Source organism: Natrix helvetica (genome assembly GCF_964273705.1).
Source record: "Natrix helvetica genome assembly, chromosome: 4".
Lineage (NCBI taxonomy): Eukaryota > Metazoa > Chordata > Lepidosauria > Squamata > Natricidae > Natrix > Natrix helvetica.
In genome coordinates, this window is record NC_138550.1 from 32251725 (window position 1) to 32277616 (window position 25892).

The following is a 25892-nucleotide window of genomic DNA, read 5'->3' on the forward strand; positions in this document are numbered from 1 at the left end:
AGTGCTATCATGTCACCCTAATTCTTCTTTTCTTTAGACTAGCCAAATAACATGTTATTTTCTCAAGTTGCAACCTAATCTGTACCACTTTCTCCCCTCCACTAGTTTGTTAGTCGTTACTCCGCATCGGTGCATATTTAAAGTACGTATGCCCAATAACACATTTCAGAGACATTTCTCCACCATTCGCAAATGCATTTCCCGCCTACGCGTCACTTTTCCCTCAAGAGGCACGAGGGCTCCGTTCTATCGTCAGGTCGCCCCCCTCCCCCCCCCGGTTTCTAGGGAGACGGGAAGCGTGGTGTACGGCAAAAGAGCTCCGTTTGATCCTTTACAGCCGCCGTCCTTTCTCTGCTGGGTGAGTGGTGGGGGAAACCTCGGGAGACATGGCAGGACGCCGGTGGGTGCAACAGTTACCATGACGACGCCCTGGCGGTGGGGTTGCTGCTCAGCGCCGTCCAAAGGTGGAAATGAGAGGGAAAGTGCGGCAGGGTTTAGGAAGCCGGCGCTTTTAGAGGGCGAAAAAGGCCTGGGGTTATGACAGGCGACGCGCAGCACCCCCGGCAGGCTCTTAGCTGGGGAGAAAAACCCGACGAAACTTGCTTCGTTGGGAAGCGAAGGCTGAAAAGTTACTGGCTCGATTGAAGTCGGCGTAGCGTTCCCTGACCAGAAAAAAGAATGGGATTTGTTTAGCTAGTTAATTAACTTGTCTGAATAGAATTTTTCGTTCGGAGGGCGTCAATTCTGCGGTTAGTGTTAAAGAGCAGGCAAGCTGGCAGGCAGGCAGGCGTCCGAGATAGTCTCTCTCTCGTGTATGTGTTTGTGTCGCTGTCTCGTAGTTCGGGCAGCTTGAGCGTCATGGGCGGGGGGGGGGAGGGGAGGGTGTCCGAGTGGAATCTTATTTCGGCGAGGACCAAAACGGAGATTGGCGATTGCCATGGCGACGGGTTTAAAGACTTGGTTTACTGCTTAGTTTCCCCCCCACCTCAAACGCTTAGCGAGCGTAGGCAACATCAATCTGCCTTAATCTGCAAGTTATCCCTCGCTCGGTTTTGGGTTATGTAACCGGAATCCAGAATTTGCGCGGTCTGTTAAGGAAAGCTTTGTTATCTTCTGTCTCAACGAACTTGGCAAATCATACTGGTGGGAAAAAGGTCAACCTCTTCTCCAAAGCATCTGAAAGCAGGACAAAAAGTGAAGGATGGAAATTTATCAAAGAGAGATTCAACCTAGAACTGAGGAAAACTTTTCCTGACAGAACAATTAACCAGTGGCACCTTTTACTTTAATAAAAGACAGGTTGCAGTTTTATGATATTAACACAAAAGTCAGTTTTATATGCGGCTACTACCCTGTTTCCCTGAAAATAAGACCTCCCGGGATAATAAGCCCCATCAGGCTTTTGAGCACAGGCGCTAAAATAAACCCTCGCCCAAAAATATTGCAACACAGCAGTAGCCATGAGGTGACCACGCTTGCCGCCTCCTGCACCTCAAAAATAATAAGACCTTCTCGAAAATAAGGTCAAGTGCTTATTTTGGGAGTCAAAAGAAAATAAGACCCTGTCTTATATTCTGGGAAACACAGTACATGCAAGAACATATTTTAATTGTTAAGTTATCCATATTAGTGATTAGTTATATCTCCCACCATTCCTTAACAAGTGTTGTATGTATGTGTTGGTATATATACAGTGAGTGTGTGTGTGTGTGTAAGACACACATTTCTACAGAGTATACTCAAAACATTTGACTAAGTGGGCTACACATGGAAATTAATGAGATAAAATCTTTTATTAGGATCTTCTCGGAAGAGCTGAAAAGTATAACTAAAGGAGAATCAAGTATTTGTCCATATAGTCAGCAAGACTAGAACTTGACTTGATGCCTCTCTCATTTGTGTACAGGGGGTCCTTATTTAGTGAATAGCAACTGTTTGTAGTTATGACGGTGATGAAAGTGTAACTTTATGACCAATCCTTAGTTTTATGACCTTTGCAGGTCTGTAGAGCAAAGGAAAGTAGAAGTAAGATCATAAGATGGTTGTGGTTTCACTTAACAACCTAGATGCTGGTCCTAATTGTGGTTGCTAAATGAGAACTACTCTAAAATGGCCCATGTGACAATACCCATATTGTATTGAGATAGCCAATGGACATCTCAATACAATACAATACAATACCCTATTGTATTGTATTGAGATATCCATCATTCTGATCAATTGAAAGAAAGGAATAATAACATTGGAAGATGGAGCTGATAGATCCAATATATTATAATCCTGCTTTTCTGTTTCTCTAAATACATTTTTAGAAAAGGCATTAAGCTCTCATTTCATTATACTATCTTAGAGAGTTCAGTGAAATTTAAGTATAATAAAAATCAACCTGTACTTTTTGAAGATTACAGTCCTGCATATACAAGTAATCCTTGATTTATAGCGACAGTTTGAAGTTATAACAGTCCTGAAAAAGTTTTTCACACTTATGACCATTGTAGCATCCTCATACTCACATGATTAAAATTCAGATGCTTGACAACTGACTCATATTTATGATCAATGTCCTGGGGTCATTTGCTACATTCTGACAAGCAGAGTCAATGGGAAAGCCAGATTCACTTAACAACCATGTTACTAACTTAAGTGAACTTGATTCACTTAACAACTATGGCAAAAAAGTTCATAAAATGGGGCAAAACTCATTTAACAACTGTCTCTAGCTACAGAAATTTTGGGCTCAATTGCTGTCATAAGTCGAGGACTACCTATACTTACTTTGGAATTACAGTTGAACTTCTGAATAGATATGCAACTTTAACACTGGCCAAGGAGGTCTACCAGACATGCAGATTTTCTCCAAATAGTTACTTGGGAATGTAGGGTGTGAAACAAAAGAATGAGCAAAAGCTTCATATATAAAAGGGTCAAATGACTGTACACAAGTCTGCTGGAAAGTGTAGATACCCTTGATGTCTTTTTTTTGTAATAAGTTTTTATAACATACAAAAATTCCAATTTCAACTGAACAGTGTGTTATCTGGGTACAAATCATTATAGGAAATAATAATCAAAGTGTTTACAACAATATTCATTGCATTAGTAGAAATAACAACAACAACCACCATATTTATTTAACCAATTTAACATACCTTCCTTATATCACTGATCCTTCCAATATATTTCAGTTTCTAACTCCTGTTTTTGTCAGCTAACCATTGATAAAATAAGTCCCAAGTTGAAAAATATTCAGTTTCTTTCTTTTCCTTAATTATAAGTTTTAGTGTATACATTTATGCACATTCTGATATTTTTAATCATTTTCATCTGTTGGGATCTCTTCACTTTTCCATTGTTGTGCAAATTCTATTCTAGCTGCAGTCAATACATGTAAAATCAAGTATGTATTCCCTTTATTGTACTTGTCTGGTAAAATGCCCAACAAAAATGTCTCTGGTTTCAAATCAATATGCTGTTTTATCATTTTTTCCAGCCATGTATGTATTTTTGTCCAATTTTTTTTAACTTTTTGATATGTCCACTACATAGCCCTTGATGTCTTGAAGTTTAGAATGGAAATATTGATTAGGAGCATTGTTTGCCTGATCAATGTACATCTTTTTGTAGGATCTAAACAGGGTTTCTTGTCTTTCCTTCCCTCTTCAGTTGAAGTATGGCTTCCAGCAAATGTTTATTCACACAGACATACATGAGTGACTTATATTTTTAGAAGCAAATTTCAGTTAGATTGCTTTCAGTAGGAATTAGTTTCCAAAGTTGTCATGGGAGAAAATGAAGTATTGCACAAGATTTTGATCTGTTTCTATATAATAAATCTGCCTATTCTCCTTTGAGGGGAGTGTATAGCACTCAGGATTGTTTTCATTTCAAATAAATAGTACTTTTCCTTGGTGGAACTGGGCAAATACTTAGATGCTGTGCTATATTATATTGCTAAACAATTGTCTTACCATGGTCTTCTGTAAATGTGCTTGTAAAACTTGTTATAATTTAATTGATTCTATTCTAGTCTATTTTAATTTTCTGTTGCCTTAACATAAACTTGTAGAATAAGATGTTAGTATTTTGAGATAATTAGGACAGATATTTCATTGAGTTCCATTTCATTGCCATTATTTATTGAGTTACAACATAAAGTGGTATATGCTATTTGTAATTTTATGTTTTCTACTTTTATAGTTTTATTTTAAGAAACATCCACAATGAGTGACAAAAAAGAAACCAGTGAATCTACAGACACGGGAGATACCACAGAAGGTGGTGACTATGAAGATGATTTTGAGAAAGATCTTGAGTGGCTAATTAATGAAGAAGAAAAAGAAATTTCTGATGATATACAGGTATTAAGAGAATATAATCTTATACCAGTATACATAGAACAAAGATATGTAATATAGATTGAGTAGAAGAATTGCTGATTAAATGCCAAATGGCAGTCAGCTATTAAGTCACCATCATGTTAATTAATAAGGTGTTTGCTTACTTTTGGGTCACTGTGTTTTATGAGTCTAACCACTGCAATTTGTATACTATTACAATTTAGTTCAGTGGTACACAATTTGAAGCCCCAAGGATTTGAAGTCCCTCCAAAGCTTTTGTGAGTCCACCAAAAATTGTTACTAAATTATGTGATGTTTAATGTGATAAAGGGAAAAATATTAAATGCATAACTGGAAAAGTTTATGTTAACTATATTTAATTTCAATTAAATATAAATGAAAAAATTTAGAAATTTGATGCATAGACTACTATGCAAAATCTTAGAGCAGTCCTCAGATCAGAAAATTATGTATTCCCAGCTTAGCATAGTTTAAAAATCAATTGTCATCCAATAAATCATGGTCAAACAAATTGTGCTTTAAATAGTACGTGAACCATGTACTGTGCATATTGCCTCCTACATTTTGTATAAATATTATCTTTTTTTTCATAGAATCATGATGACAATGAAGAGGATTTTGAAACTAACACTGACAAAGACTTAGAAGATAGAAAAAATCCTTCACAAGAGTCTCTTGAGCCTGAAGAAATACTGAAGGACGAGGAACGAAATTCTTCACAAGAACCTCCTGAGCCTGAGGAAGCTATAAATGATGCATCACAAAATGAAATACATTCTATATTTGAACTTGATCCTAAGGCATTGGAACCAGCATCTGATACAGATAGCGAAAGCTCTGGTCAGGAATCAAGGCTAGAAGACAAGGAGGAAGATGATGAAGAAGATATAAAGCGTTATATCTTAGAAAAAATTGAAGAAGCTAACAAACTTCTGTTGGGTCAGGACCCTTTAGATGAAACAAAAGAAAGAAAACTAAAATTCAACGATAATATAGTAGAACTAGAAGTACCATCTTTGACAAATACAGAAGTGGATAAAAATGATCCTAACAGGGAACAAAACATTGCAGGTAGATTGTCTCAGTTGCGCATTTCTAATGAAACAGGGCAGGAAGATATAGCTCTGTCCATTAATGGTGGTATGGATGATGAACACAAAGATGGCAAGATCCTAGTAGAAAGAGATGGGAAATTTGAACTCTTGAGTATCCGTGACATTGAAAGTCAAGGCTTATTTCCTCCTCTGAGTATTTCTTTCAGTGACATTGAAACGCAACATGTTTCTTCTAAAAGTTCGTATGCTAGTGCTTTTGGTCCAAAAGACGAGTCCTTCTTGCAAACACCTATAACAACTTGTTCTCCTTCCAAAGAACGATATTTTTTTTTCCCTCAACCACCACCTATTCGACCAAGCTCTGCCATCAATATTACGAGGTATATAGAACGGGGAAGAAGCCCTCGCAGGGTCCAGTCAGCAAATATGAGACTTGGTGTAAGAAGTTCTACATTCTGCTTATCACCCAGACAAAAAGAGCTACAAAAACAAATAGAGCAAAGAAGAGAGAAAATAAGAAGAGAGGTGAGAATATTAATGATGTGATTACTTTTACAAATCTACAATTAGGATATTGAAACAAAGAATACCCTTCATATTTGTTCCTCTTGCAAATAATGTTAAGAGTACAGGTTTTATATATGGGGACTGTTTAACTATCAGCGTCTTTTATGCAGTCATTTGTGTTTGAAAATTCCTTTTTAAAAACTTCTAACAGGAGTGACTTGAGAATAAATGTTAAAATAAATCCTGCTGGTCCATATCTTAAACTTAGTATGTTCTGTTTCATCTTTTAAAACATTGCTAATGCTATTCCCTTTTTAAGTCTGTGTCCAGAGGTCAGTTTCCCTTATGGCTTTGTTCTTGTTATGCAATGGTAGTTTATTTAGTGTACCTCAATTTCCTGGGCTTGCACAATATACCGAACCACAAATTAACAACATAAACTTGATTCATAAAACCACATACACTAGTGTTTGGTTTGTGATTCAGGGTATTGTATGAACACATATTGTATGGACTGCGTTGCAGTTCTTAAAGCAGAAATGGTTTAAGGGAGGAGGGAAGCCATTTGTAATGAATCATCAAGTAACATGAGGCTTCACTGCAATTTTACTAATTTTGAAATTCTACTGTGTTTTCCATTATTATAGTATCTTTGGATAAAAACAAAAAATTCGATTACCTCTAATTTCAATTTTTTTGTCTTCTGGTCCTGTAGAGTATCTCAGAATGAGAGATCACGTGATTTTGGGCATTTCCTGCTCCTGCTTACAATCTTTGGGCCAGTTTTCCTTTATTCAATGTTTCCAAGTTTTCAGAGGACCTTGAGATGGGGGATAACTTGTGGAAGAATAGCTGAAAATCACATCTGTTTTGCCTATTCTGTATCAAAATCAAAATATGAAGCTCCTGTGATGGAAAACTACTTAACTAACCGATTTACAATTTCCATTCTGAAAGTTCATAATTCTTTGTATTTTGAATGGTTTTTGCCCTAAAATTGTCATTATTTGTTAATGTTTTAATGCAAGGAAGAAAACCATAAAAAGATGCTAGAAGATGAAAAAAAGAAAGAAAATGACCGAGTCTTCCAGGCTTGGTTACAAAAGAAAAAAAACCAAATGCTGCAGGAGAAAAGAGTTCAGCGTGCAAAGGAAATGGAGAACTTAAACAGCAGGGTAAGGTGAAGTTTCCATTATTCTTCTGTGGGTTGGTTCAGTTTTAAACGTTTAAAGCAAGTTTTCTTGATGAGGATGGATAGAATTCAGCTTTTTATTTCTAGATGCAGCTACTTGTATGTCAAGGATAAATCTAGGATCACATACTTACAGATAATATAATGATCAGCTATTTAGAAGCCAAATTGGCATGGTATTAAACAATATTGAATTTTTTGTTGTGCAATGTGTTGTTTGTGTGGATATCTCCCCAACCTCAAATATATCCTAAACAAAAAATGCAAAATTTCAGTTTCTAGATGCATATTCCTTGCTTACATCAGAAATAGTCTAGAGTGCCATTTTGTTATAAAAAGAATGGAATGTTAATTTTGTAAATTAATAAATATATTTATGCTAATATTTTGAAAATAAAATTGGGTTATGTAAATTGAGTTATGTAAAGTATTTAAAAGTTTATGAACCATTCTGAATTTTCAATATTTCTGCATAAATATCTGCTGGAATGTGCACATGGACAATCAGTGGGTAAGAGTATGGCAACACACAACTCCTATCTTAAGGAGGCAATAAGTCTCATCAGAGAGAAGCCCAAGTTAAGAGACTGTGCAGTCCCCAGCTGGATCAAGGAAGAAGGGTTCAGGGTAGTTATAGCCCCTACAGTCTCTCAAGATGTATCTAATAAATTAGAAGGTTATAGCTTTAGTTAAATAAGATTCTGATGGTTGAGTGTAAGCAGATAAGGGATTGGACTCAGCTGGATTTCACTGTGAACTCTTTGGGTTTGGTCCTGACAAATTAGACCTAACATGAGATATGTTCTCCACACAAGTGCTGAAACTAGATGGAGATAATAAATGAATGAGTCAAAAACATACTTATTGATTTTTTGAAGAAAATAACCAAAAACTAGATACATGTTTGTGTGACTGCAGTATACAAACCTTTGGGATCCATTTGAAGGGAAAATTAGAGCCAAGTGTTTCAATCAATGGGATGATAATCAGCTATAAATGTGGGATTTCCTGTCTTATTAAAGAACAGAATAGTGGGTATTCCCTATCAAAGTCTGATTTTCATAAAACATAGATATGTGGAAATATGTCATGGCTTGAACTAAGGTGATTTCTTAGGACTTCCCAAAAACAGTTGTTGATGCTGACTAAGCTGGAAAAAATTTGTACAAACAAATGTCACTGTTCATGAGACCATCATGAGGAGAACATTGAACAATGCTTTACATGACAAGAGTTGCAAGGAGAAAGCCATTATTGTCCAAAAAGAACATTGCTGCCTGTCCAGAGTTTGTGAAAGACCATGTTAGGGTTTATCCAATCTGTGAAACATGGTGATGACAGTATCACGATTGAGCCTGCTTTGCTGCCTTTGGACCAGGACAATTGATAGAACTATGAATACTGAGTTGTACCAGCAAATTATATAGGAAATTGTGAGGGTATCTATGAACTGAAGCTCAAGAGAAATGAATCATGCAGCAAGGCAGTGAATTTAAACACAAGTTGTACAACCCAAGAATTGAAACCAGAGCCAGTTTGTCCTAGTGGTTAAGGCTTCAAGCTAGAAAGTGGTAGTTGTTGCGTTCTAGTCCCATTTTAGGCATGAAAACTAACTGGGTGACCCTGGGCCAGTCATTCTCTCTATCAGCAAAAGCCACGTCAGAGAGTTATTGTTGTGAGGAAAATAGCAGAGAATGTTATGTATGTACTTCACCTTTAGTTATTTATTTGTATCCTACCTTTATTATTTTTCGAAATAATTCAAGGCCACTAACATACAACATACCTTGCTCCTACCTATGTTCCCTTCAGCAACCCTTTGAGGTGAGTTGGGCTGAGAAAGTGATAGGCTCAAGGTCACCCAGTCAGCATTCATGGCTAAGGTGAGACTAGAACTCAGTTTCCCGCTCTTACCTGGTTTCTTAACCATGAGACCAAACCACCCATTATTCATAAAACTAATAAAATAAAAATGCTAATTACAAGAATTAAAATGCTTCAGAACACATGCAGATGACTGGTTTTGTATCCAGTGTATCACTCTCACTAAATATGGAATAATGATTAAGATGGGATTGTTAGTGTGAATTATTTTCAGGTTGTGTTTATGATGTAATCTCTTCCCTTTTCCACTTTTCTGATATTATTCTGGAAGGCAGGTATACATCTACAAATCTTAACCATATCATGAATACCTTCTTTTTTATTTTAATAGATTAGTGTCTCGTACCTTCATCTTAGGACATACTGCTATAAAATTATTCTCATGACTCTAAGAATCAGTATACATTTCAGAATTTTAAATATACATATATTTTAAATTTTTAAATAGGAGAATAGAAATCCAGAAGAAGCTTTCAAATTGTGGCTTAAAAGAAAGCAGCAGGACCAGATGAAAGAAAAACAGATGCAAACCCTGAAGGAGCAAGAAGAGGGCATGTTCTTCCTTCCAAGAACAACTGAAAATGACAAAGCTTATAAACAGTAAGTATTTTTGTTTTTCATTTTAGGAACCAATGTAATATTATTTTAATAAAATTTGGATGTTTTAAATCCAGGAAGCAGATGAATTTTGGTCCCTGTTGGATTTTCAACCTCTGGAGCCTTCAGGGGCCTTCAGGCTTCCCTGAAGGCTCCGGAGGCTGAAAAACGACCCTATGAGCAAACCAGAAGACACTTCCGGTTTGTCCGTAGAGTCGTTTTTCACCCTCCGGAGGGTGAAAAACGGTCCTACGAACAAACCGGAAGTCCATTCCTAAACTTCCAGTTTGCCCATAGGGCTGATTTTTCGCACTTTGGAGGCTTCAGGGAAGCCTCCGGAGGGCGAAAAACGGCCTCAAAAGAAGGCCGAAGTCAGCTGGCCAGCACATGCATGCGTGCTGGCCAGCTGACAGGGCAACACCTTGCGTGCCCCGACAAATGGTTCCACATGCCATCTGTGGCACATAAGTTCACCATCATGGCCTTAGATCATGGCCCGTAACAATAGAAATGAAATCTGGTTATGCTTGATGAAAATAGTTTCAGATTCAACATTCACTCTTTTACCAAAAAGCTTATATGTTATATTACTGAATAAGTTCACTATCATCAAAAGATTCAAAATACTTAACTGGTCTCAATATTATGAACTATAGTCCAAATCACAGTTATTGTCTAATAAGACAATTATCTATAATTCTATCCCAGAATATATCTGTTTAGGGATAGGTTATCTGCTTGTACTACATAAGCAGCAAAAATGAAGTATCAGTTCATATTCAGTTTTAAACATGATTTCATTTCTCTCTAGATGGCTAAGGAGGAAGAGACGCGAGAGGCGAGAAGAGCAACTAGTTGCTAGAGAACGATCCAAACAGTTTAGGCAAGAAGCCAGAAGAGCAAAGCAAATAGAAAATATTCTGCATTCAATTTCTGAACCAAAGTCCCTTCGCTTTCCAGATCAGTACTGCTGAGATTTAAAAGCCCTGGATCCCTAGTATTCCAGAATATCTTGCATTGCTTGAGATTGCCTGTTGGAAGTGGTTTCTCTTCTGGAATGTTTTGAAGTCCTTCAATAATGGCTTAATTTTCTCTATCTTAGTAATTTTTCCCCATCTTAAACTTGGAATAACTATCTATTTGTGAATAGATCGGGATTGCCTTCTCAGTTCTATAAAACCTACATAAAATAAATACTACTCCTGTAAATAAGGTGTATTTTTTTAAAGAATTCGTCTATCTCCCGACTTACCATTTTCACACCTGGTATTTGGTTAGCGATGCTACGCCACCAAACACAGCTATATCAAACAAAAAAATGGCTGCATAATACTATGCCATAGCATTATCTGGAAGTCCCATTGTAAATAATCCAGGGTATTTGGTGTGTTATTGGGAAATTGCAAATTATGCCACCAACCCCATCCCCACTGTCAAGAAATAGAGATTTACAAAGGAAGTGTTTTTTTAAAGTGATGACAGTATATTTTTGCCTATTTACAAATTAGAGAAAAAAGTTACAAGAAGAGTAGTCAAACCACATTTAATAGCACCATTAAAACCTTTTCACATAATCCCTCAGGGATAGTCATTCCCACTTTGGTTTAAAAAAAACCCTTCTGTAGAAAAGGTGAACTCAGAGGCACATCTCCAGTAGTTTGAGCATAAATGCTGTTGCTACTATTTCACATAAATGTTGTGCATTAGATTTAATCTGACCAAATCAGCTCCATCACTTAAGATCTTTAAAGTACAGTTTATAGCTGAAGAAGCATTTTCAATTTTCATTAAAATATGCATTTTAACTTGCCCATGTAACAGTTCTCTAATACTGGAAATCAATTGTAGAAAATACTTAAACACCCACCCTAATTTTAAAATAAAATAGTTCACATATAGAAATAAGTTGCATCTTTTCAAGGAAGAAAAAAATTGAGGTTCATGGGATATTTCTAATATTCTCAAGTGTTCTCTTAAAGAAGAAACATTGATATGCAAATTCTATAATTCTTGTTACAGTATGGAATATTTCTCTAATACATTCTTGGTTGGCATTGAATAACTGACATTGCGTTACAAATTCAATCTGCCACAAAGAAGAATTTGACAGCAGAACATTAAAGTCCTGAAAGCTTTATGAAAGACATAATTCCAGCACAAAATCCAATCTTCCTTAGATAAAAGTACAGAAAATAAAAGTGCACAAAGATCGTATGCTTTATCAGAATCGAAACCATTGCTACCAAATAGATTTTTTTAAAGAACAAGTAATTCTCCCTTGCAGTGATTACAACAGTTGAAAGTTATGTTCTCATATCTAGTGTAGGGATGAAACCGTCCAATATTTTTCTTTGGGGAAAGAAAAGATGCTGTTGAAGGCTCAGAAAAAGAAAGTTCTGATACTTCTGTACATTTGCCAGAATCCAGCATTCTTAATACCTGGAAAATAGTAACAGCAATGAATCACAGTGGTTTCTTTTGGTAAAAATATTTAAAACATATTTAAAACAATCTGAAATATCTAGATAAAGGGATATCTAACTTTTTAAAGTTAGAAAGTTCAATTCCTACACAAGAGAAAGGCCTCTCTTTTATTTACAATTTCTCTACAGAATAAAGATTTTGCTTCTTAAAGCTGTTTATTATCTTAAACATTAACACCAGCAACTTAAATTGTGAACAGAACCCAATGTATTATCTTAGTATCACATATCAGTATCATGAAGCTGCCACTATTACACCAATTGAACTTTGCACACATTCTTCAAGAGTGGTCTGTATTAACTGAACAATAATGCAGGAGTTGCAAAGATTATTATAATTCAGATACAATTAGTTTGGAAATGATTGCATCTGACATAAAAGGCACAAATTCCTTCTACTACTGCTATCTGGACAACAAGCAGGAATCCAAACTTGTCTGCCCAGCACAAGCCAAACAATTCTCAGATCAGGTTTTCTCAGCTACTGCAATTTAAACTACAACCATAGTTTAGATTACGTTCAAGGCAAAACTTCCTCGGGTCTTTCCACCAGCAATCTACTGTAGAAGTGGGCAATTACAGAGGTATAGCTCTAGGAATCAACTGCCACCTTGCTCTAACCGTCCCCGAGTATGTATCTACGAACAGTAGAAAACTATACTGCCAAGCAGTACAGTAGAATATTAATACTGAATAGTAGAATGTGGAGGCTTATTAAGTCATAGCATTTGTTATTATGCAATAAAAAGGTACTGCTTCATGTTTCTAGAAAGTAAATCTGAATTTTTTTAATGCACAACAGAATAGCATGCTATTGTGTAAAATAGTTTTTACCATTTCAGCCATTTTCTCAGCAGGAGTAGTGCAGAGTTCTGTAGATGAAGAGCCATTTTTTGGATTGTTAGCAATACTAGAGTTTCCAAGTAGATGTGAAGTTACTGCTCTAGCAAGCTTATGATTCACAGCAGCTAATTCCACCGTACTATGAGGATGTGCACTAGGGTAGTATGTCTGCTGCCTTCCCCACTGTAGAGAAACTAGGAGTTCCTCTAATAATCTGCAATGGAAATAAACCAGTTTCAATTACAAATGTTATGGACCATGAGAAAATTTGGTGGACTACAGAAACAACAGGATAAACAAGGAGAAGGAGGTTATAGTTTTGCTAATGATGCAAAGAAACAGACTACATAGCTTCTGGTTAAAATTTTGGATGGGAAAAATTAGTGTAACGTTGAATTATGGCCCTTGCATAACAGGAAGGGCAGAAAACTACAGACCAACTCTGGATTATTTTCAAAAGACATAAAAATCATTGGGGGGAAAATATTTTCCCTAGCATAGGTAGCCCTGAAGCTCACATCAGGCATATGGGACAGAAATTTCACCCACTCCTATTATCCATTTTCAAATTTTGTTAGAATGAAGTTTCTTAATTGTGGATAATTTGAGAACAAAATGTAAGATAAACAGACTATAGAACAAAAATTTAAATTACACAAGCACCTAATAACTAGGGATGGTAGATCTCTTGTCATAGAGAATGGGTTTTGCTCTAACTTTATAATCTGCTACTAAGTACATTTTAGAGTAATGACACTGCTTTCAGTTCTTTCTGTATACATCTGTCATTCTCTCTATACAAGCAATATGCGCCCACTTTTATCTATCTATCTATCATCTATCTATCATCTATCTACAGTATCTATCTATCATACTGCATTCAGTTCTGGTCGCCACGATGTAAAAAAGATGTGGAGACTCTAGAAAGAGTGCAGAGAAGAGCAACAAAGATGATTAGGGGACTGGAGACTAAAACATATGAAGAACGGTTGCAGGAACTGGGTATGTTTAGCTTAAGAGAAAGAAGGACTAGGGGAGACATGATAGCATTGTTCCAATATCTCAGAGGTTGCCACAAAGAAGAGGGAGTCAAACTATTCTCCAAAGCACCTTAGGACAGAACAAGAAGCAATGGGTGGAAACTAATCAAGGAGAGAAGCAACTTAGAACTGAGGAGAAACTTCCTGACAGTTAGAACAATTAATCAGTGGAACAGCTTGCCTCCAGAAGTTGTGAATGCCCCAACACTGGAAGTCTTTAAGAAGATGTTGGATAGCTATTTGTCTGAAACGGTATAGGGTTTCCTGCCTAGGCAGGGGGTTGGACTAGAAGACCTCCAAGGTCCCTTCCAACTCTATTATTGTATTGTATTATTGAATCTATCTATCTATCATCTATCTATCTATCTATCTATCTATCTATCTATCTATCTATCTATCTATCTATCTATCTATCTATCTATCTATCATCTATCTATCTATCTATCTATCTATCTATCATCTATCTATCATCTCTATCTATCTATCTATTTATCTATCATCTCTATCTATCTATCATATCTATCATATCTATCTATCTATCTATCTATCTATCTATCTATCTATCTATCTATCTATCTATCATCTATCTATCATCTATCTATCATCTATCTATCTATCTATCTATCTATCTATCTATCATCTATCTATCTATCTATCATCTATCTATCTATCATCTATCTATCTATCTATCTATCTATCTATCTATCTATCTATCATCTATCTATCTATCTATCTATCTATCTATCTATCTATCTATCTATCTATCATCTATCTATCTATCTATCATCTATCTATCTATCTATCTATCTATCTATCTATCTATCTATCATCTATCTATCTATCTATCAATCATCTATCTATCTATCTATCTATCTATCTATCTATCTATCTATCTATCTATCTATCTATCTATCTATCTATCATCTATCTAAATGGCTGTGTGTGTATGTGTGTGTGTGTGTATGTTCCAGCATAACTCTGGAACACCTTGAGCAATTTCAACCAAACTTGGTACACAGATGACTTAGTATCTGAAAAAAATATTGTGGGGGTAAGACACCCCTAAAACCCCTCAGAGTGTGTGTTCTGTTAAGATACAGCCTGTTGTGCCTTAAAATGGCTTCTACTGTACTGCTGTAAAATGGCTTCTATTGTGCAGCACAGTGGAGTTGCCATGGTAATGGCTACACAGTACTCCACAAGAGGGCTCCCTCTGGTAAGGGGGAAAATCCAACATTAGAAAATACGTTTGGTCTGGAAATTTTCTCTATAAATAAATACCCAGGCAATGCCAGGTTATCAGCTAGTACACTACTAAGACTCTTGTGTTTGTTTTTCTATTTGTAACTTCAATTGGGCAAAACAATGTATCTTAATCACAATAGTTTTTGAATCAAGGTAATTCAAATGGTCTAACTTATAAAATCCGGAACCCTTTATTCTACTGAGATTGGAATTTGGAAAAGCTGTGACTGTTTCAATGCCGCTGCACTGCCACACCAATGTCCTGTTGTACCAATCACAGTCCCATGACTCTCATTTCCAACATTTCCTGTCAGCTTCCCACAAGCAAAATCAGCAAGGAAGTTGGCAGAAAAATGCAAGTCCAAGGCCAGCAGGCAGGTAAAAAGAGTGGCAATGGTTGGGAGAGCGCATAAGAGGCGCAGCAGGTCAGGGTGTGTGTGTGAGAGGGGGCACAGAGGTATACAGGTTGCTGGCATGGCGTAAGTACATAGGTAGGACGCACATGTGGGGGAGACTTGCCTGAGCACTTCGCAATGTTCCCTGCTGGCTTCCCCATTGACTTTTTCTTTCCAAACTCCCAAAAACAAAGTTAGTGGGAAAGACAGCAGGAAGTTGGAAATCATTCTTGCTCCCAAAAATAATGGGACAACTGAAACAATGACACAACTGAAAATGATGACATGCCTGGAACAATGACTCAACTGAAACAATAACTTAATGGGTCATAGATTGTTTAGTGTGCATATGTTTTGTCAACTGAGAACAGCTTTACATCCATATGATGATTCTAATACAATTATTTTCTAGTTGCATGTTATTGTTTTCACTAAAGTGTTTTAGACACTTATAATATTTGCCTGTATTTTACTGATAGAAATTTGATTGTATAGAATTTTTATTCAGTCTATGGAATTAGAAGTAAATCTTTAAATAAAAGAGATTATAATTAAGACTTATGCAACAATAAACATATAGGTGTAAGACTATTATTTATAAATATCAATAATCCAGAGCTGCTACGTAAAATGGCTAAACTGGGATTTAAAGCAATGTCTTTCAGATACTACAAAAACACATATATTCATACTTTTGTGCAGCAATCATTTCTTGGCGAAACTGATCACGTTCATTTAACAGATCCTGAATTGCACTGTGTGCCTCTCTGGCCTGACGCTGGAGAACTGCTCTGGAGTTAGTCAACTCCTCAGACATGACTCTGTAGAACAAATTTCAGATATAACCTAATTAAAGATGATTCAACTAATTAACACTGTGTTCCTGTTGTACATTAGCAGTTAATTCAATGGTTGCATTTTCATGCTGCACCCTAAACAGATTATGTACATTATATGGAATAAAGGGATAATACATCTTGAACAAATAAATGTGATATGAGGTACAACTTTCTTATGAATGTTATCCCACTTTTCCCCAGGAGCACTATTATAATATTACAATGGAAATAAGTCTGTAAAATATATTACGCTGAAATATGGCATTCTAGGACCATGGAGTGAGCTTGTTTGTTAAATTGAGATTTAAATTCTTACTTTAGACCCGTTTGGTTTGGTTTGGTTTATTTGGATTTATACGCTGCCCTTCTCTAAAGGGACTCAGGGCGGCGTACAACATTAAAAAACACACACCCCAAAAGTTAAAAAAGATTAAATCCATATCCAAAAAAACAAACCGAATTTTTTAAAAAACCAATACATTTAAAATAAGTTAAAATTAAAATTAACAGGCCAGGCCGGCTTGCTGGAGACCCGTTCACATATGGTACCAGTTACATCGTAGTAGCTTTCCCAATTCACAATCATATTAATATCAAGTGCTCTTCCTTTTGCAATAATTTAGGAATGTATAAAACATCAATTAAGTTAATAGATAATATTTGTCAAGACAAGCTTCTAAAAGCCTACATAGATTTATTTAGTTTTTTTTTTTAAAAAAAGCATACGCTATGAATTTTTCATTTGGTATGTTTTCGTTGGCATAAAAATATTCATAATTATCAAAATTAACACTTTATTAAAAAATTCTAAACATTATTACAAACTATAAAAAAGTTTAAGGAAATGAAATATTTTAAGCCTCAGGCAAAATGTTTCAGTTTGCACTCACCATGAATTAGCTGCTCTAAAACCTATTAGTGTTTTAGACTGCAGAGATGCCCCGTTAAAAATATTAGGACATGGATATTTAAAAGTAATTTGGTTTCAAGACCTACCCAGTTTTGTATAACAGAGTGAGTACCCTGAATTGGAATCAGAAAATTATTCAAGTTTGCATACCTGCTTTACAAAAGGTGTGTTGTGACACCTCCTAGAAGCACCAATCATGTTGCTTCAGTCTGGACCAATTGTTATTGTTTTCAAGAGGCACTCCATAAATAGCAATGTGTAGTAGTAATCCAGCCTCAAGGTTACCAAACCATACATTACCAATGTCAGTTCTCTCTCCTCCAGGAATACCCAACTGGTTTATCCGCCCAGGCTGATGAAAGTGTAGCCTGCTACTGATGTGTATCTTTGGTTAAAAGCAGTCACCAGCTGGAAACCTGATCTTTAAGGGAAGCATGGCCCCATCCAGAGCAATCATGTCTGTTAAACCTTAAAGGTTGGTATCCTGAATCAACAAGGATTCTATGAGGTGTCACAACACGCCTTTCATAAAGCAGGTAGAGAAAAGGTACTTATATGTCTACGGTTGCTTAGGTAGATGTACATTTATTTATCAAGACATCCTTTAAAAGGCAGCATCATTAACAGTACCTGCTTGCTAGAAATTTGCTTCGCCAAACATCACATTGTATAGACATCCGTTCTAACTGCTCAGACAGCTGAGAGACATTCCGCCCAAGGGCTTCATTTTCAAGAAGCAGTTGATTTTTTTCACGTGCCATACGCTCAAAATGGTATGGCAAGTCATCTCCAACAGAAGCAACAAGTAACTTTTTCAACTCCCGATTGACCTAAGATAGGGAAATGAGTTCAACATGCATTGAGTTGATTAACCTATCGCAGTTGAAGAACTGGGTTGTTTTGTGTAGCTAGATAAGTGTAGTAGTTAAGTACAGCATATATATATATATATAAAAGTTGAGTGCTGTGCATTTCAAAATATTATGGACATCAAACAAAGCTTGTTACTGTTTGTGTTACTGTAGAGTGGCTGCATGAACACATTTACTTATGTCTTAATAAGAAAAAGACAGGATTTTATACACAGCTGAAAATAAGTTTACGTGCTCTTCGTTTTCATAATCTAAGACCAGTAACTTTTTATCCCATAGTAGCTTTGAAGAAGCTCCTTCAAAACGACATATCATAATTTTGCTCAGATGAATGTTGACTTTTTCCAAGGGATAGGGAGCTTAAAGTCTTAGGGAATAATGGCATATTCAAACACAGCAGCTACCCACTTTATCAATTTTCAGATGGAGAGTATAGTTCTCTATTTATACAATTATGGTTTATATACATATTTGGAGACTGCCCTTCTCTTTTATAGGGAGACTCTATAAGCCACTTTATACGGAATACTTTCATAGTCATTGCTCAGAATAATCCAATGATGCAGACTATAACCCTTAAAGGATTGAATTAATTATTAGTGAAATTAGTGAATTAATCATTGAGTGCAATTTAATTTAATTCTGAATGAAAATGAATAGAAAATAACCAAAGCTAGGGGGAAAATAACCCTGAGTATAAATTATTATATGGGGTTGAAGCTGCATTGTTATCCCTGAATAATTATTTCTATACACTGCAGTTATTTCTTCCAAACAAATGGTATAAATATATTTATACACTTATATCTCGGAGGAGTTCTCATGGACTATGAATGCTAACATGCTTGTGAAGAAGGCACAGAAGAGGCTGGACTTCCTGAGAATGCTCAAGAAGATAAATCTATCTCAGCATCTACTTCTGTCCTACTATCGCAGCACTATTGAGAGTGTCCTGACATATAGCATTCCTGCATGGTATGGGAACAACTCTGCAGCGGACAAAAAAGCTCTACAGAGAATCATTAAAACTGCCCAGAATATCATCAGGCTCCAGCTACCAGCCCTGGATGACATCTTCACATCTCGCTGTTTGAGGAAGTTGCACAACATTCTCGGAAACTCTTCCCATTCTGCTTACAATCTTTTTGGACTGTTGCTTTCTGGCAGAAGATACAAAACAATTAAAACTCGGACCACACATCTTCTGAATAGTTTTTATCCCAGAGCTATAATTGCACTCAACAATGAACTAAAGGGCCACCATCAGTGAGCTGTTGTACAGCAGTTCTTGGTCTGTTGTGTGGATGCTTGGGTGGTTTATGGGTGGGGAATTTTTGGTAGGTGGAGGTATGTTTGGGGATTGTCATGTTTGTTGGGCCTACTCTCTAAGTATTATGTGAATTTTGTTGTATGGGCATACTGTGCATATATGTACAATGACAATAAATTAAATTAAAGTCCTCTTTAAAAGTAATTCAATCAAGTCTATTTTCCTACCTCTGTTTGCACATGTAGTTGATTGGAAAGGCCTTCCTTATCCTGTAAGAGTCTCTTTTCCGAATTTTTAAGCTTCCCTATTTCACTTCTTAGCTCCAGCAGTTCTTTCTTAGTATCTGATGAAATCCCATCAGACAGACTGAGGGGCTCTTTTTGAGGACCTGAGGATTTAGATCCTCTAGCATTTTTAACAGGCACCGCATGGTTTATAGAAGCTTTAGGAACCACTATTCGTACAGCTTCAATTTCCACAGCCTTGTCACCATATACTTTCCCCAGCTGAAGAACTCCAGGACTCAGTGACTGAAGATGTTTCTTGTGTGGGCTTCGATGGGCATGGCTAGTTGGGTTGGGGATTACTTCAACAGATTTTGAAGGCTGCTCTGTTTCCATGCCATCACCAGGTCCACGAATGGGTGAGGTAATGTATTCACCTTCAGGTTGAGGCAGAAAATAGCATACAAAATCAGAAAAACACGATTAATATAATCTAATATTATTAGGAAAGCCAGTTTGGGGTAGTGGGTTAGGCATTAAGCTAGAAACTGGGAGTCCATAAATTCTAGTCCCACATTAGACACAAAACCAGCTAAGTGATCTTGGACGAGTCACTTTCATCAAGCCTAAGAAGATGGCAATGGCACTTCTGAAAAGTCTTGCCAAGAAAACTGCAGCGACTTGCAGCTTCAGAGAATCGGACATGACTGAATGGCAGAAAAAAAATAATTACAGATAGTTCTTGACTTACCAGTGGTTAACAACTGTTTGAAGTTATGAGGGCCTTGGGAAGGGTACTCTATAGCCTGTAAAGCACTTCTGGTCATCATAAAACGTTGCACTGCTCCCCCAGTCATATGATCATGATCTGGGTGTTTGGCAGCCTATTCACATTTATGACCGGGTTCCATATGTCCCACAATCACGCGATCGCCATTTGCAATATGGTGGCAGAGAAGGTTGCAACCTGGCACTTCCTGCCACACAGTTGAGATTCCCTCCCCAGCAGGCAGCTCTTTAGGAGCGAGAAGGCTGCCTTCCAAGGGGAAGGGAACTCCTCCAGTGGACTGCAGAGACTGAGCTCTGTTCTGAATGTATACATTTACTTTTGCTCTGCATCTGTTATTTTTCTACACATCAATGTTACAATTCTGGTCTGCTCTGACGTTAGAGATGCAAAAGCTGAAAAGAAAATGTTTGTGATTTTGAATCAAAAAGCTGACTAAGAATGCAATTCTTTTCTCACATAGACAACTACTCCAATGGAACTTGGAATAAACAAGATGCGCTTCTGCAGCCCTTCAAAAGAGGTCTCCTCCACGCACAGAGAGTGGAACTTCTCTAAAGGGCTACAGAAATGAAGGTCAGATCTCAAAGATCTCGAGCTCCACTTCTGCAGCCCTTCAAATAAATCCTGCTCCATACACAGGGGGAAGACAAATTCTTCTGGCAACTGCAGGTATGGAGCTGTGATATTCAAGATCTGAGCTCCTTTTCCCCACCCTGTGGAGTTCATCCTCCCTCCGTGTGTGGGAAATGAACTGAAGTGGAAAAACAGATCCAAAAGATCCCAGCTCCATTCCGCAGACCTCTGGAACAATTGCTTTCTATGCAAGGAGGGGAACTGAACTTGGCAGGCAGCCCTTTTGCTCTGTTCATTTAATAATCTGGGAGACAACTTAACAATCCTAACTGGAAATGCCAGGATGGCATTCATTGAATGAAGCAGTCATGCTTAACAACTGCTTAACTCAACAACTGAGATTCTGGTCAGAATTCTGGTCCTAAATCAAGGACTACCCATATTAGATTACATCCAAAGCTTGCCATTTCCCATAGCATGGCATGTTTGACAGCACTGTGTCAAAAAACTCCTCACTACATAACTTTGGAAGGCTCAGTCTCACATTCCATTTGAAAGTCTTCTAGGCAAATTAAGGAACTTGAGCTAAGGTAGTTTTTGGATTAAAATAGTACCTGGAATTTCCATTGCTAAGTGATAAAGCAAATCGTGAGACCATATTCCTTCGTGGAAGTAATCCTGGCAATTGGGCTGTCCTCACTTTAGGATCAGACAGGTCATTAAGTGGGAAGAGGTTGGCATCCCAGGCAAGCAGGTCATGGGGAGGTGCTGTGGGACCCACTGATTTTGCTTATGAGAAGCCAGCAGGTAATGTCCCTGGAGTTCCAGTCATAACAGTGGCTATGTGATCATAATCTGGGTATTTGGTGCCTGACTCGCAATTATGTCCTTGCAGCAACCTACTGTTACATGATCACAATTTCTGGCATTATCAAGGACCACTCATAAACCCTTCTTGGTGAGTATGTTTGTAACTTTGAATGGTTGCTGAATGAATGGCCATAACTGAGGGCTACACGTAAAAGAAAGCTAACTCCAGATTTATATGTAATACTAATTTAAATGTCTATGGAGATTCTTAGTCATCCAGGTCATGGTTGTCCCAAAGATGCTTTTTCAAGAAGCAACTGGACTTTCTGGTTTTTCTTTGAAGACGTTTCACTTCTCATCCAAGAAGCTTCTTCAGCTCAGAGCTGAAGCTTCTTGGATGAGCTCAGAGCTTTCATGGCACTATGAAAAAGCATGGAAGAGTTTCTGGTTTGCTAAATAACTGATATTCAGTTTCTTCCACGAAAGCTCTTATCTATTTTTAAAATTCGACATGTATTAAAAACCTTTGATTTGTAAATATCTGCAGAATCAATATATAATTCCTAAGAAAGATGAATACTTACTATTTTCTGCATTACGTAGAGCTGCCATTTTATTGACAGGATTGCACACAAGAAAAAACCGTTAAAGCCTAAAACACACAAACAAACAAGTGTTATACCTGTCAGTTCCGTTAAACAGAATATAGAATCATTAATAAAGAACATATTGCAACATACTAATTCAACTTTATAATGCCGTTTCTCACAAAAATAGTGCTTTATATTTTCATAGTGCTTTATTTATTTATTTTTAAAGCTGCAGATCTTAGTCTAATAAAAACAGTTAATATATTAAAACTCTGAAAGAAAAAAAAGGTACTATTTCATTTCAGCAAATGCTGAAAAAATGTCTATGATTTTGAAACAGGAAGTTGACTAAGAATGCTTTTCTTTTCTCATGTAGGTAATATTGGAACTTGGTGCCTGAATAACCAAGATATATTTAAGATATCTTGACCCTCAGAATATAATCAATCACTCATACAATTTAAGACCTATCTCGAGCATAAGGCAAAATGAAGTGATTATTGCAGATAGCAGTTTTGGGGGATTTGTGAATAGATAGAAAATCAATAGTTATTTACTTTACAAACAGAGAGATGCTAGCGAGATTAACAAATTCCACACAATCATGGAACAAATATGTACACCAAGAAGATAGAAAAAAAACAGTATACACCGCACAAATCAAAAGGCAAAACCTATCATTCTGACTTATTGAAAGAGCTTACTCTATACATTGATTTATCATATGACATGTGAACTTTGGTTCAACATGTTTAAACCCCAGTATTTTGGATTGTAAACTAGTTTGCATAAATCCAAATTAGAGTACTAGGTCTGGGCTACACAAATTCAGACAACTCCTGAAGGTTAAGAAAGAGTTAAACATTTTCATAGCTCCTTGTAGCTATAGAACTCCTAGGAGCTGCCATTTTGGCATAGGCCTCAAGTGGGGGGGGTGGGGGGTGGCGGCGGCCAGAGGAGGGCAGGGGCTGCTGCAAACAGGTGCCTGCGATGGAGTGCAAGCAGGCAGGGGTGGTGTTGCTAGTGTCTTACTGGGACAATCTGTAACCTTCCCTAGTGGCTTCCCCATTAACTTTGCTTATGTGAAGGTGCCGACTTGTAACACAGCTTGTGCAATGTTGTAATCACGAGGTAGGCCCCTGAGCACCTGGATCACAATCACACAATCACACAATCACAGGGACATTAGGACAGCTGGAACTTGGAAGACTGGTTGTTTAAGTCCATTTTTTTCCCAGCGCCTCAGTAACTCTGAATGATTGTTGAATAAATGGACATGAGCCACATCTACCCATAGCTTGCCTTGCCAGTTGCCTAAAGCTACCACATATAGACAGCAAAACTCACATTCTCTATGCACTGATGATGTTATCTAGTTGGGTACTGAAACATCTGCAAGCCAACAACCAAGCTCAGACAGTATCAAGAATCCCACACTTCAACCCTGAGCTACAGAAAAATCATATTTTCACTCTCCAATATGCTATACAATATGTTATAGCACCAAGGCTGAGAGATGCTTCCCCTAAAAGCTAGACTAGCCCCTCTGAAGCTGCTGACTGAAACTGAGTTCTTCCAGATGTTTGGGGGGCTAGTTTGATCAGTAGTTATTTCCCCCTTTCTTTTGCAGTTTCTGTGGTGGAGGAATTGTTCCGTGTTCTTATATCATATCATGGAGAAGTAAAAAAACAAACCCATACAACTTTATGGGATGTTTTTTGCTGTAAACTGCCGCGACATTTGGCAGCACACAACTCTCACAAACAGTACAAATAAATCAATAAACCCAGTCGTGGCAGACATCTGGTTTTCATTAACTACCCAGAAAACCTTTCTTCCCAAGTCTGCTTTGCTATTTAATTTAATGAGCCCTTCAACTTCACATCAACTCAAGGCTGACGGGTCTCCAGCACAGCTGGTTACCTTGTGTCCGGGTCTGATGCCAACACATCTCACTTCTCCCTAACAATGATTTACAGAAATACAGGTAGTTCTCAATTTACAACAGTTCGCTTAGTGACTGTTCAAAGTTACAACAGCACTGAAAAAAAGCGACTTATGACCATTTTTCACGTTTACGACAGTTGTAGCATCCCCACGGTCACATGAACTGAATTCAGATGCTTGGCAGCGGATTCATATTTATGACGGTTGCAATGTCTTGGGGTCATGTGATTGATTGCCTTTGGCAACCTTCTGACAAGCAAAGTCAATGGGGAAGCCAGATTTCACAAGCAAATTCCTACATGTCTATGAAGATTCTCAGTCATCCAGGTCATGGCTGTTCCAGACTTTCTGGCTTTTTTCTTTGAAGACGTTTCGCTTCTCCAACTCAGAGCTGAAGCGAAACCTTGGCCACCTAATGAGAAGGAAGGACTCACTGGAGAAGAGCCTAATGATGGGAAAGATGGAGAGCAAAAGAAGAAGGGGAGGACAGAGAATGAGGTGGCTGGATGGAGTCACCGAAGCAGTAGGCGTGAGCTTAAATGGACTCCAGAGGATCGTGAAGGACAGGAAGGCCTGGAGGAACGTTGTCCATAGGGTTGCGATGGGTCGGACACGACTTCGCAACTAACAACCAAGGGAAGTCGTTTTACAGAACAGCGTTCTGTAAAACAGTAAAACAGCGTTCGTTTTACGGAACTATGAATTGCTGTATAAATTCGTTTAAAGTGGAAAAACTAACCAGCTGCGGGATTTCCTCCTCCACTCCTTCCAGCTGCTTCTCATCGCTGGTTCGTTCTTTCTCCTTTTGGGAAGGAAGTAACTTCCGATCGACTCCCTTCCGTCTATAAAGGTATAATAGTAGATTCGCCCAAACCGCGCAACTTCTGACCTCAATTTCAACTTTTTTTTTTAGTTGGGAGACTAACCAATCAAATCACCGGCAATGTTTCAGACTAGAAAAAAAATCATACGACTACTTCATTTTCTGTTTGCACAGCAGCGTTTCCTCACCCTTAGTACTATAGCTTTAAGAAGTATAACTGGAGCGCAGCCAGCTTCTTTTTTCATCTCCGTTTTACAAAACATTCCAGGATTAATGTATGTTAGCCATAGGTCTCCTTACAATCTATAACAGGGGTCCCCAAACTTAGCACCTTTAAGCCTTGTGGACTTCAACTCCCAGAATTCCCCAGCCAGCTGTCTGCGGCGGAACTAAAAAAAACCCCACCACTTTTCACTTGAAATTTAATGAACGCTGCGACTTCTACATTCCTATCTCTACGTTCTTGTACAGAAAAGTAATAATGACGTGTCCTTACCCACATTCATCCTTGCTCAGGCTCCGGGGAATTTCATAATTTCCGGTCTCTTTTTCCACTGACAAAACCCTTTTACGCTACACAGGACTACCGTCACGAGGGTGAACGATACCGCTCCCAACCAATAGGAATTCAAGGCGGGCTTGGTG

General features: G+C 37.5%; 2 protein-coding genes across 7 annotated transcripts; one reads left to right on the forward strand and one right to left on the reverse strand.

The window, feature by feature from the left end:
• The first annotated feature begins 270 nt into the window (after positions 1–270).
• Positions 271–11554, forward strand: CCDC181 (coiled-coil domain containing 181). Of its 5 annotated transcripts, none has more exons than XM_081952712.1 (6): positions 271–358; positions 4198–4358; positions 4952–5938; positions 6949–7095; positions 9445–9596; positions 10405–11554. In XM_081952712.1, the coding sequence occupies exons 2-6, from the start codon at positions 4221–4223 to the stop codon at positions 10565–10567; spliced, it is 1587 nt and encodes a 528-aa protein (XP_081808838.1). In that variant the 5' UTR covers positions 271–358; positions 4198–4220; the 3' UTR covers positions 10568–11554. The 5 variants fall into 5 exon arrangements, with proteins under 5 accessions (XP_081808838.1, XP_081808837.1, XP_081808839.1 ...); XM_081952711.1 differs by lacking the exon at positions 271–358 and adding an exon at positions 365–464; XM_081952713.1 differs by lacking the exon at positions 271–358 and adding an exon at positions 365–400.
• BLZF1 (basic leucine zipper nuclear factor 1) lies at positions 11054–25883 on the reverse strand. Of its 2 annotated transcripts, XM_081952721.1 has the most exons (8): positions 25744–25796; positions 25164–25266; positions 22472–22539; positions 19718–20151; positions 17979–18178; positions 16292–16420; positions 12911–13133; positions 11054–12032 (listed from the first exon to the last, which is right to left on the reverse strand). In XM_081952721.1, exons 3-8 carry the CDS (start codon positions 22497–22499, stop codon positions 11850–11852), a joined length of 1197 nt encoding a protein of 398 aa, XP_081808847.1. In that variant the 5' UTR covers positions 22500–22539; positions 25164–25266; positions 25744–25796; the 3' UTR covers positions 11054–11849. The 2 variants fall into 2 exon arrangements, with proteins under 2 accessions (XP_081808847.1, XP_081808848.1); XM_081952722.1 differs by lacking the exon at positions 25164–25266 and having other exon boundaries at positions 25744–25883.
• Positions 25884–25892: the final 9 nt, after the last annotated feature.